The following is a 13,292-nucleotide window of genomic DNA, read 5'->3' as shown; positions in this document are numbered from 1 at the left end:
GCTTCGCGGCACTTAATTTACATAAAATACACCCTCAGTTTGCGCACATACACCCACAGATAGTGCAAACACTCCCACTCACGGCCACTTGCACTTTGCACTGGCACGAAAATTGGGCTTGGAATCAGCGCTCTCATGAAAATTGGTAAGATGTTGTGCATGGTTATAGAACGTAGAACACTCATGAAAATAGAGCCCATGGACTAAAAGCCACAAAACTCAAATTTTGATTTCATGTGGTCTTTAATGGGCCTTCTTCCTACCCAGTCTATGTGGGAAAGAGAGTTAGGTAGAGTCAGACCAGGCAGAATTTTCACAGGCTTGTCTGATCATTTACATTCATGACCATCACCTAAACATCCAAACATTACATTTCAAATCTTTAGTAGCATCGACATGCATGCATCAATTTGCAATTACCTGCTTGGGGCTATATTACAAAAAAAAAAAAAAAAAAAAAAAAAACAGAATGAGAAAAAAACATAGCACTATGTATACAAGACCCTTAACAGCAAACAAGAACACATAAATGTGAGCAAAGCAAAAAGAAAGAAATAGAAGAAACAATAGAAATAGGCACGCCAGGGAAGGTGGAATACCATAACAACACGTGACATATTGTTATACTACTCCACCCACCTTAACTGTGAGCCCTTGGGTGTGGCCACCCCGTAGCCTTTGGAGTCCAGGTTGCCTCCAACTTTCATGGTGTCGCAGGGTTTGCGCTGTTCCGTATACTCATTCATAGTTGACTCCAGTAGGAAGGCGTACTTTCCTTTGGACTTTCTCACCCGTGCCACACCCTCTGCTGTGGTCTTAGTGAATACCGTGGGCTCGGCTGACTTCATGTAGCTCCACATTTTCTCGTAAACAGCTATCTTTGACCTCTGAAAGTTGGGGTAAAGGTGGAGAGAATGCCAGTGAAGTGTGCAAAGGGAGGGCGCAGAAGCTTTGCTAGTAATTGAATTGCAGCGTCATTTAATATTAACAGCATTATTCCTTTGCTTAGTTTATTTAAAGAAATAGTCCACTCCAAAATGAAAATTCTGTCATCATTTATTTAACCTCATGTTGGTCTAAACCTGTATGACTTAAGACTAAAGACTTTTCAAATTACACTTTAAAAAGTAAGGATTTATTTCTTCTTGATCTAACCTTCAAAAATTACTTCTGTTGGTGTAACCTAAGGTAGTCAGGTTGATTTTGTCATGTTTAATAATATTTTTGACTTCAGTGTACAATTAGCGGGGACTGAAGCTTTCAAGCTATTAAAAGGACAAAAAAGCACCATCAAAGTATCACAAAAGTGGTCCATGGAAATTGCATTGAAAAGAGTGACCAGTGTAACGGGAGCCAGCTGGTAGATAGCTGTGCAGTGTGTAAACCTCACTCTCCTGACCTCAAGAGGTGCACTAGCGAATGATGCTAGAGGCTGTAGCCTTTAGCCCTCCTTGTTAGCGCACCCGCCTCCCATGCCGGAGATGCCAGTTTGAGTCCCGTTTGGAGCGGGGTGAGCAGTGCTGGTTACACCAGCACAGTCCTCAGAATTTCTCCTTTTGTGTTCCACAAAATAAAAGGTCATACAGGTTTGGAATGGTATGAAGGTGAGTAAATGATAGCAGAATTTTCATTTTTGGGTAAACTAACCCTTTAATCACTGAATTTTTAGCAATTTCTTTATTTTTTTTATTTTTATGAAATTACCATTTGAAGTCTTCTCATCTTTGAGTCATTCCCTCCTTTCACCACCCCCCCAAACAACAAAACATTATCTCCCCCCTCAACCCATTAGCTTTGCTCACTCACCCTGAAGAACTCTTTGGTGGAGCCTGAGTCTAGTGTACCATACGCTATGTCTGTCTGCTTGGCCAGGTCCTCGGCGCTCTCAATGGGTGACACCATCCTCTCCACAGTGAGGAAGGCAGCCAGGTTGGCCGTGTAGGAGGAGATGATAATGAGGGTGAAAAACCACCACACTCCACCCACGATGCGTCCAGACAGAGACCTGCAGCGACAGTTGAGATAGGAGAGTGGAAAGGAAAATGACCATGCAGGGAGGGTTTGAAGGATTGGTGAATGACACAGCAATGAAAGAAAAGGATAATAACATTGACAAAACAAGGGCAAGTGCAGGAAAAGGGGTATTGAGAAAAGCAGGAGAAAAAAGGAAAGAGATGACCAGAAAAGAAACATCAATTGGAGTTTTAAAACAATTGAAAGTAATTTCATTCCTTTTGCAAATAGAATAGAAGAACAGGGAGCCCTGCAACAGATGGCACGGCCCTTACAGAGCCCCCCCACTGAACATCGAGTCAGGCTGGGATTACATGAAGACACAGAAACAATTGAGACAGCCTAAATAGATGGAAGAACTGTGGCAAATTCTCCAAAAAGCTTGGAACATCCTGTCTGCCAACAACCAAGAAAAACTGTGTCCAGATGTACGAATTGGTGCTGTTTTGAAGGCAAAGGCGGTCACACCAAATATTGATTTACCTTTTTTATGTTTACTGGACTTTGTATGATGTCAGTTGATAAATTAAAACTATTTATGGCATTATTTTTTAAAGACATCCTCACTATACAACATTTTTCACAAGTGCCTAAAAATTTTGCACAGTAATGTATATTCACTCTGATTCCTACATTTAAACCTAAACCATGTATTTGTTGCAGTTCCCCTTCTGTCACTCACTCGACATTGTGTCGATGTAGTGACACTAGGGGTCGCTCTTGGGAGCCCCAAACACCTCTAATCTTTGAGAAAAGGCCAATGAGAATTGGTGAGTGGAATTTGCATGCCACTCCCCTGGACATACGGGTATAAAAGGAGCTGGGTCGCAACCACTCATTCAGATTTTTTCTTCATAGCCGAGTGGTTGTGTGTCAGCGAGCTGAATTCCACTGCCAGTCCATTCATCTCACTAAGAAGCGTATGCTGTTGGATATACGGTGCATTTCAGCGGCTTTCTCTTCTTCTGCACGCTTAGTTCAGACTATGCCCCTGGGCGCTTCGACAGCGCTACTGAGAGAGTATATATTTCTGCAAAGAATATATTTTCCTCTATCAGAGCAACACATTGACGTGAACGTCTTTTTAAAGACACGTCTTTTTAAAGATGCCTTTCCGTCTTTGTGTGATTCCTGGATGCGGTCATTATCTCTCCACCTCTGATGGCCACGGGCGCTGCCTCACGTGTCTTGGCCGCGTTCACACTGAGGTAGTGTTCGTGGATGGTTCGTGTTTTCATTGCGAGAACATGACCATGGCAACGTTGCGGTCGCGGCTTTCCTTCCTCTGAGGGAAAGCCACTCCAGCCGCCCCCGTGCTGTGCCTTCTACCTATGGGTACAAGGCCGGCCCGGCTGGTGCTGGAGGAGATTTAAGGGGCGCGGTCTCGCCGGGTAATTCCCTGCGGACCTCCCGTTCCCCAAAATGCTCATCTGCCCCCGTCGAGTTCCAAGATGAGACCAGCTCACTTCACGGCCAGCCTAACATCTCTCTCGGGGCTTGTGAGCAGGATGAGCCCTCGATCGCTGCGTCGGAGAGCGCACTGGCGATGTCGGATGCTGAGGACTCAACTAGGCTGCCACCTACGTGTCTGCCCGCCCAGTCTGAGGCCGACGCAGAGCTGACCGCCATGCTTGCCCGGGCCACTGCGAGTGTCGGGTTGGACTGGAACCCTCCACCCTCCCCTGAGCCCTCGCGGCTAGATGACTGGTTCCTGGGCTCGGGGTGCCACTCACAGCTGCGCCCCCCCGGTCCCCATCTTCCCAGCCTGTCCGCTCTCACTACCCTCAACGGCAGAGCGGCCCACAGGTATGCGGAGATCCCTCAGGTGGATTAGGCGGTTGTGGTGCATCTCTGCCCGTAAAATGCCGCCACCTGGCAGGATCATCCGGCGCTCCCCTCCAGGGCCTGTAGAACTACGTTGTCTCTGGCAACTAAAGCCTACAGTGCCACTGGACAGGCCGCCTCTGCCCTGCATGCCATGGCCCTCCTGCAAGTACACCAGGCCAAGGCACTGAAAGAGCTGCACGTGGGTAGTCCTGATCCCGATGTGATGCAGGAGCTGCGCTCAGTGACCGACCTTGCCCTCCAGGCGACAAAGGTCATGGCGCGAGCACTCAGGCAGGCGATGTCCACCTTGGTGGTCCAGGAGCGCCACCTGTGGCTGAATCTGGTCGAGATGAGGAACGCTGACAAGGCTTGCTTTCTCAACGCTCCCATCTCCCAGATCGGCCTATTCAGCGACATCGTTGAGGACTTTTCCCAGCAGTTCTCGCGGTGAAGCAGACAGAGGCGATACAGCACATCTTGCCCCGGCACGGCTCAAGATCCCATACCCGTCTGCTCGCCGAGGGCGTCCCCCTGCAGCGGTGAAAGCCCAGGCAGCTCTGCCACAGCCCGAGCCCAGTTCTCGTCCCCAGCATAGACCCCCCGCAGGAAGCTGACGCCCCCCACCTCACGACCGGGTGGAAGGACCCGGAAGGCTCCTAAGCACCCCTGAGATGGATGACCCAGGGAGGGAGATGTCTGCTGCTACCATGGAGCTGGTATCCAGACCACTCCGTCCCCCGGTGGAGGGCCGGGAGGTAAATCTTATGTTCCCCCTTTGTTTTGTGTTCTCCACACCCTGAACGGGCTGCGGTACCCACATTTAAAAAAAGAGCAGTTTCCTCAATCCTTGGGTCACACAGTCAGTGTTTATGACCACCGTTATCACGGCAACCAGAAACTGAGCACCTGTGACTTGGACGTCGCAAACGCGGGCCCCCCCGCTTCGCGCGCCCGACTGCACCACACTCACATCCACGACCAGGGGGTTGTGATGAGCTATGAGGACGGACAAAAAGTCCCTCCTCCCCCGTCACCGACCCCCCTGACGCCAGGTACATGGAGCAAGGTAAGTGCTTCGAGGGCCCCCTCAGCGCAGCTATGAGTTTGAGATGAAGCAAGCCTCCTCAACGTGGCATCCCCTGCTCCCCCTGCCGCGAGGCCCCACCCACAGGTACGTTAAACGCGATTGTCCCCTTAGTGCTCCTCGCCCGGAGCTTGGACGCGTGGTTAGCGCTTTCCAACCCATCGTGATGGCTGGCCAGGACCATCCGACTCGGCTACGTGATTCAGTTCGCCAGGTGTCCGCCCCAGTTCAGCGGCGTCCACTTCACCTCGGTGCAGGACAAGAACGCCGCCACCCTGCGTGCGGAGATCGCGGCCCCTCTGCAGAAGGACACGATAGAGCCTGTCCCTCCAGCCGAGATGAGGAAAGGGCTTTACAGCACTTACATCATCGTACCGAAGAAAGGCGGTGGGTTGTGGCCAATCTTGGTCCTTCGAGTTCTGAACCAGGCCCTGCACAGACTCCCGTTCAAGATGCTGATGCAGAAATGCATTTTAGCGTGCATCCGGCATCAGATTGGTTCGCGGCGGTAGACCTGAAGGACGCGTACTTCCACGTCTTGGTTCTACCTTGACACAGACCCGTCCTGTGGTTTGCTTTCGAAGGCCGGGCATATCAGTACAAGGTCCTCCCCTTCAGCTTGTCACTGTCGCCTCTCATCTTCACGAAAGTCATGGAAGCAGCTCTTGCCCTGCTAGGGAAGTGGGCATTCACATCCTCAACTATCTCGATGACTGGCTGTTTCTAGCTCACTCTTGAGATCTGTTGTGTGCACACAGGGACCTGGTGCTCAGGCACCTCAGTCGTTTAGGGCTTCGGGTCAACTGGGAAAAGAGCAAGCTGAAACTGGGGTTCAGAGCATTTCTATTGTCGGGAAGGAGTTAGACTCAGTCTCCATGATAGCGTGCCTCACGAGCGAGTGCGCACAGTCGGTGCTGAACTGCTTGAAGTCATTCAGGTGGAGTACGGCGGTCTCACTGAAATAGTTTCAGAGGCTACTGGGGCATATGATGTCCTCGGCGATGGCTGCGCCGATCGGGTTGATGCATATGAGACCGCTCCAGCACTAGCTTCAGACTCGAGTCACGAGATGGGCATGGCGTCGTGGCACACATCGCGTGGCCATCACGCCGATCTGCCACCACTTCTTCAGCCCTTGGACAGACCTTGCATTTTCAAGGGCAAGGGTTCCCTTACAGCAAGCGTCCAGGCGTGTCGTGGTTATGACAGTTGCCTCCAAGTTAGGCTGGGGCACCGTGTGCAATGGGCATGCAGCCGCTGGCTCCTGGACAGGACCACGACTGTGTTGGCATATCAACAGCCTCATGTTGTTGGTGGTACTGCTCGCCCTGCAGAGGCTTTTGCCATTGATCCAGGGCAAAGGCGTGTTGGTCCGGCCAGACAACACGGCGACGGTGGCGTATATAAACTGCCAAGGCAGCTTAGGTCCAACGACTGAGGTCGCTGCGGACCACTCACATCCCAGGCGCCCCGAACCGTACAGCAGATGTGCTGTCGCGGCAGGTGATGCTCAGGGGTGAGTCGAGACTCCACCCCAGGTGGGCCAGCTGTTTTGGAGTCGATTCGGCGAAGCACAGGTAGACCTGTTTGCTTCCCAGGAATCCTCACAATGCCCGTTCTGGTATTCTCTGATGGGGGATCCCCTTGGCACAGACGCGCTGGCACACAGCTGGCCCCAGGGGCTGCGCAAATGTGCGCCCCCCCAGTGAGCCAACTTGCACAGACTTTGTGCAAGGTCATGGAGGACAAGGAACAGGTCACCCTCGTGGCACCGTACTGGCCCACTCAGACTTGGTTCTCAGATCTCACGCTCCTTGTGACAGCCCCTCCATGGCAAGTTACCCTGAGGCAGGACCTTCTCTCTCAGGGACGGGGCACCATCTGGCACCCGTGCCCAGACCTCTGGAATCTCCATGTCTGGTCCCTGGATGGGACACAGAAGATTTAAGTGGCTTACCACTGGCAGTGGTAGACACGGTCACTCAGGCCAAGGCAGCTATTTTGCCCTGAAGTGACGTTCGTTCGAAAATTGGTGTTCTTCCCGAGGCGAAGGCCCCCAGAGATGAGCAGTCTGTCAGTGCTTCCCTTCCTGCAGGAAAGGCTGGAGGGGCAGCTGTCCCCCTCCACCTTGAAGGTGTATGTGGCCGCCATAGCGGCACACCATGACGTGGCGGACGGTAAGTCCTTGGGGAAGCACGACCTGATTATCAGGTTCCTGAAAGGCGCCAGAAGGCGGAATCCTCCTAGGCTACACCTCTTTCCCTCAGAATCTCTCTGTGGTCCTTTTGGGCCTTTGGAGAGCCCCGTTTGAGCCCCTACAGCCAGTTGAGCTGAAAGCCCCCTCTTTGAAGACGGCCCTCCTGACTGCGCTCACGAAATTCATCAAGAGGGTTCGGGACCTGCAGGCGTCCTCTGGCAGTGACAACTGCCTGGAGTCCGGTCCAGAGTGTTCTCACGTGGTCTTGAGACCCCGACCGGGCTATGTGCCCAAGGTTCCCATGACCCCTTTATGGGTCAGGTGGTGAGCCTGCAAGTGAAGCTGCCCCGGGAGGAGGCAGACCCAGTCTTATCGTTGCTGTGTTCGATGCATGCTTTGCGCATCTATTTGGATCGCACGCAGAGCTCTAGATGCTCTGAGCATCTCTTTGTCTGCTTTGGCGGACAGCGGAAAGGGAATGCTGTCTCCAAACAGAGGCTTGCCCACTGGATCGTGGACGCCATCGTGCTGGCATACCAGGCCCAGGCCGTGCCCGCCCCTTTGGGAATACGAGCACACTCTACGAGGAGTCTGGCATCCTCATGGGCACTGGCCAATGGCACCTCTCTAGCAGACATCTGCAAGGCAGCGGGCTGGGCAACACCCAATACCTTCACAAGATTTTGTGATCTCCGGGTTGAGCCGGTTTCGTTCCGTGCATTGTTAGGTACGAACAGGTAAATTTACGGGACAGCTGGCTGGGTATACCGCTTTCTTACAGCGCCTTTCCCCTCTGTGAGGCGAAGACGTGCACTTCTTCTCCCATGCGAGTTCACGAACCCGTGAACCATGGATGTCTTCCTCCCTAGCCCCGTGGCTTGCGAATTCGGCGGAGGAATTCGCAGCCAGATCCAGTACGTGTGCTAATTTGCCCTGTACTGGGGTAGGTGCTCCACAGGTGTCGGTTACTCCGGTAGCCCCCTGTGATGTATTTCCGCAGTATGGTCTCCCTGTTGGCAGACCCGCGTCTCCCTTGGGCAGAGCTCTCTCTGCCCCTGGTCGCTGTGTTGTAGAGCTCCTCCCCTTCGAGGCAGGACCTACCACCGCACCTCTTCCATGTGTGGTTGGTCAGCCCACGTGACGTATTGCCACGTTACCTCCCCTTCGAGGCAGGACCTACCACCGCGCCTCTTCCATGTGTGGTTGGTCAGCCCACGTGACATATTGCCATGTTACCTCCCCTTCGGGCAGGATGTGGTCTCCGTGAGGTCTTTCCCCCCTGAAAGAATAGGAAAGGAAAAGAACACCTTCCCCAGTGCGTGTAATAGCGTTAGATGGCCCCAGCCAAATCTAATACTCTGTGGAGAGAAATATAGAGAGAAAAGGCCATGGCTGGCGCGGCCTGCTCCCATGCTAGTTACGTCGCTTCCCCCCATCAGGGGTGTGGGGAACTACATGATGTCTTTTGGGGCATTGGGTGAGGCTACGTGCAGACTGATGCACCTGCTATTACGCACGCAGCAGCTTGCTTGCTTGCACCTGCATCGGCAGTTCACATAACATGGTCCAGCTGTCGTGGAGTTTTTCTATAGGGACCCCTAGTGTCACTACACCGACACAACGCCGAGTGAGTGACAGAAGAGGAACATCTCAGTTACTGTTGTAACCTCCGTTCCCTGATGTAGAGAACGAGACGTTGTGTCCCTCTTGCCACAACACTGTACTATCCGCTGAAATGGCCGTGACCTTGTCTCGGCTGCTCAGCACAAAACCTGAATGAGTGGTTGCAAGCCAGCTCCTTTTATACCCGTTTGTCCGGGGGAGTGGCATGCAAATTCCACTTGCCAATTCTCATTGGCCTTTTCTCAAAGATTAGAGATGTTTGGGGCTCCCAAGAGCGACCCCTAGTGTCACTACATCGACACAACGTCTCGTTCCCTCCGTCAGGGAACGGAGGTTACAACAGTAACCAAGACGTTTTCAACTTGGTCTCATAGAAACACGTTAATATACCTACATATTGGAATATTATTTTTACGTGTCTCGTTGGCAGATTCCTTGTGAAAAGAACACTAGAGGTGCTACAACTACAAGTTTTATTCCCTTTCACTCAAATCACAAGTAAATGGCACATTATCACTTCATATTATAAACACATTTTGCACTGTTCCTCACACGATACAGTATTACTGTATGATATCAAACACTTTTACTACTGTGCACAGCTTAAAAGGCGATATATTTAACATTTGCATTACATTACCAACTACATTTACAAGCTTGTTCAAGTGCAATCAAATTGCGCAGTTATGCAAATTGTGCATTAGCAATGCAAATTACCGGGGTTCAAGTCCCAAAGAGCAAGAGAGTCGACAAGTGAGTCGAAAGTGTAGTAGAACACCACAAAACGAAGTGGTTGCTTTGGCAATTGCATTTTTTATTTGACATTTGCTTTTTTATGACACTATCGGTTAGGTCAGGGGTGGGCAACTTTTTTGGTACAGGGGCCATATCGGGCTTTAAGTAGTGCATAGGGGGCCACATTGTACTCCTTTTGAGATACAGTGTTCCACATTGATTTGGTTCTTGTATCTTTTAAGCCAGAAATATTTGTGTACTAAATTTTCTGAAGTGTATATGTGACTATTGGGACTATTCTGCAATTGCCTAAAGTATTGTATTGCTCTACAATGGTAGATACTTTTCTATCAGCCATTAAAAAAACTGAATAAAGGCTGAGCATAATTATAAATTATTTACTTTACCATCTCAACTTCCCTGGTATTTTATTATTCAATTTGACACTCTCTAAATCAGGGATCTGTTAAAAAAAAAAAAAAGTAAATAAAATATATTTTAAATAAAAAAATTATAGAAATTTTAATGTTTGTCACAAATCGGGACAGTTTACTTATTTTATTCTCAAAACATAAGCCTTTTACGTGCTAAAAGGGTCATAATATGGATCTCATCAATAGTTTGTCTGCCAATGGTTTGGCTTTACACTTAGCACACAGCTGAATAAAACAGGCTGTGTGACAATGATAAATGATTACTGCAAGAGTCAAATTAAAATATAGGTGCGAGGGACTTCAACATTTCTAAATTGCACAAATAATAAATATATATTCATCTCTCGCTTGCTTTTGCTCGCATGTTAATGATTACCATTCCGCGTGTCAGTGATGCTGAGATCTATGTTTATATTTTATTAAAGTTCATCACTGAGAAGGTTTGCCTGCAAACTTAGTAGCACCAAACAGCACAAGCTGCTTCAAGAATGGACATGGAGTGGCCGTGTAACACTTTTCCTTAAACAGAATATCACACTAGAAATAGCTAAGTTTGTTCAAAGGGGGAAAGCTAGTAAGAGCGGTTGCCAGATTGCACACAATAAGTACAACATTAGGCAGAATATTTCCAATTTGCACAAGTATAAATCTCTAATTGGGGGGGTTTCTTCTCCTTTTCATATCTTGCACTGTTAATACCTTGGAGTATAATTTTTATCTCGTCATATTTTCGTCAATAGTATGCTTTAATAAAATCGTTTATTTATCGTCATGATGCGCCTTTTTTGTCTCATCTTCATTATTGTTGACGAAATAAAAAAAACCTTCATCAATGAACGTTTTCGTCAGTGATTTCGTTTATGAGATTAACACTGCATTAACCCTACAAACCCCATCTGTTTGGAAGGAAATATTATTAGGTTTTAATGCCACACAGTGGACATTTCACTTCTGAACCGCCGTGATACATTTAAGGAGCCATGTAATGTCATTTTGCCAAAATGTTGCCACTAGGGCTGAGCAATATGGCCAAACATATTGTCACAATATACTTCTCATAACGTCCAATATCGATATTTATCACGATACACATTCACATTTGCACATTGCACATTTTTTTTTTTATTTCCAAGTTGGCAGAAGAAGAAAAGAAGAAGAAGAAGGAAAAAAACCCCAAACAGTCAAAATAGTCTATACAAAACTGCATTGGGGGCCCAGAGACAGCCAAAGCAGTGGTATCTGAGGGATATTCTACCAAAATATTGAAATATTTTATAGTTTATCAATCAAGTGCAGTTGGATATAAATGTTAAAGGTCATCTGTTCATCTTGAAGCATAATGACAGCATATCATTTTTACATTCAAATAATTTTTATATTTTGTTACATTCAGATAGTAAGTATGGTCCTTCTGACTGAGAAATGATACTGTATGGGGATTCAGGGATAATCCCTGAGAGAAATTGTAGAAATATAAAAGTCTGAATGGACCATTTTTACATTTTCATTAGAGTTAGAAAAACTCGGCAACAAACTAGTAATTTTATGGTCATTCCTTGTCAAACATGCCAGAGATGAAGACATCTGATTAATTTCACAAAATTAGAACAGCAATCTACTAAATATTATTAAAGGCTCATGACATGCTGATTAATAAAACTAAATTTAGAAGGAAACAACATTATGGTCTAAAGGCGCTCTGAAACCGCATCAATTTATGCAGCGCCTCATGTCTACTCAGGGTTACTTTTGAAATGTATTCCACTACAGATTACAGAATACATGCTGTAAAATGTAATTTATAACATACTCCATTAGATTATTCAAGGTCAGTAACATAATCTAAATACTTTGGATTACTTCTTCAGCACTGGTAGATTTTTTCACCTGTTTTGACTATAAAAACTCAATACAAAAATTATTATCATGAATACGATTTTTGCCCTAATATCTAAGGTCTTACTAGAAAAAAGAAATTATGATCCAATGTGAATATTCTTGATAAAAAAATATGATTGTGCCTGGTAACGTGCATGTAAAATGGTTAGAAATAGCATTTTGGCTTAGCGTAAAGCTGACAGTTTACACAAGGTTTATTTCTATTTCTTCTGCTCCAAACTTACTTCAAACTTACTTACCTGTCTGCTCGTATGAGTGTAACACATCATAAGAAAGTGTTTCACCGCTGTTCAAATGCACTTTGAATCGCATCATTTATATGTATAAATGTTTTCCATCTGAAAGGACTAAATATTAAATGAAACAAATGACAATAAAATGCAAAGTAATCTCTTCAGTAATCCAAATACTTTTTGAATGTGACTCTATTCTAATTACCAATGATTTAAATTATAACTGTAGTGGAATACTGTTACTTATATTTTGTATTTTAAATATGTAATCCTGTTACATGTATTCCGTTACTCCCCAACCCTGCTACTCACATTGTGGGAAAAGAAGCAACGCGTACAGAGCGAGACAGGGCATAAATGAAGCGTGTTCGGTGCTGGAGAATAATATTCAAGAATACAGCGCAGAAAGATCAGATCTGGTATACACAGCACTGTTGTTTTGTCGCGCTGCTCACTAGAGACGTTGAAAGGGCGCAACCGTCGTCATGATGTATTGTGGTCCAGATGGAATCAAATTGGGGTCCGGACCTGGACCGTGGTGACTAGCGTAGCCTAATTGTTTGAAAGGCAGCTAATGTTAGCAACTTCATACAGTCTGAGAAAGCCGAACTGCTTGCGTTTTTAGCGACACACACATGATTATCTAGATTTAGAGCACAGGCTAAATATTGAAAATTACTCAAAAGCAGTCACATAATTTTCATGAGATCAGACTAATTTTTTTTTACAAAAAATGCTTGGTCAGTGTTAATTTTGGACCCTACAAACAGCTGACACCTTAGCATTCAATCTTCAGTAGTTTACAGTATGAAATGCATCACGTCAAAACATGTCTTTTAGTACAAGGATCTTTGTATTGACAAAAATCGCAAACCCTTGAACTCTGATGAGTCTCCACAGCATCAAGGGCTGTGTAGGTGCGGGTCTCTTCCACTAAGAGGGAGATCTCTGATGAAGACAGATTGGCTATTTAAAGAGTGGGCAGGCGGGGATATCAACCACAATGGGGGCGAAGTGATAAAGCCAAACACTGTTTAAATTCTCACCTCACCCTGATCATGCTAATCAGGTTACATGATTGCAGTGCAAAATGGGCATCATGAATTTATGCATGCCTGTCTTTTTTTTGCTATCAAGAAAACACTCCTGTGTCAAGGCACAAAATAATTCTGAAGGGACACTAAATAGACCATATGTTTTTATAATTTATTTGTATTTATTTTTTTGGATTTTTTCCCCCTTTTTCT

At 47.0% G+C, this 13,292-nt stretch overlaps 1 protein-coding gene across 3 annotated transcripts in view; it reads right to left on the bottom strand.

Annotated features, from left to right (window-relative positions):
* LOC127429003 (glutamate receptor 4-like) overlaps positions 1-13,292 on the bottom strand; it is a 155,275-nt gene that overhangs the window by 9,657 nt on the left and 132,326 nt on the right. For all 3 annotated transcript variants that reach the window (XM_051677716.1, XM_051677718.1, XM_051677719.1), the window contains exons 12-13: positions 1,807-2,005; positions 640-887 (exon numbers count right to left, since the gene is read on the bottom strand). In XM_051677716.1, the coding sequence (XP_051533676.1) occupies positions 640-887; positions 1,807-2,005 (447 nt within the window). The remainder of the gene's footprint in view (positions 1-639; positions 888-1,806; positions 2,006-13,292) is intronic.

This window comes from Myxocyprinus asiaticus, chromosome 38, assembly GCF_019703515.2.
Source record: "Myxocyprinus asiaticus isolate MX2 ecotype Aquarium Trade chromosome 38, UBuf_Myxa_2, whole genome shotgun sequence".
Classification (NCBI taxonomy): Eukaryota; Metazoa; Chordata; class Actinopteri; order Cypriniformes; family Catostomidae; genus Myxocyprinus; species Myxocyprinus asiaticus.
The sequence above is the reverse complement of the archived record's forward strand: the minus strand, read 5'-3'. Positions and strand labels throughout refer to the sequence as shown.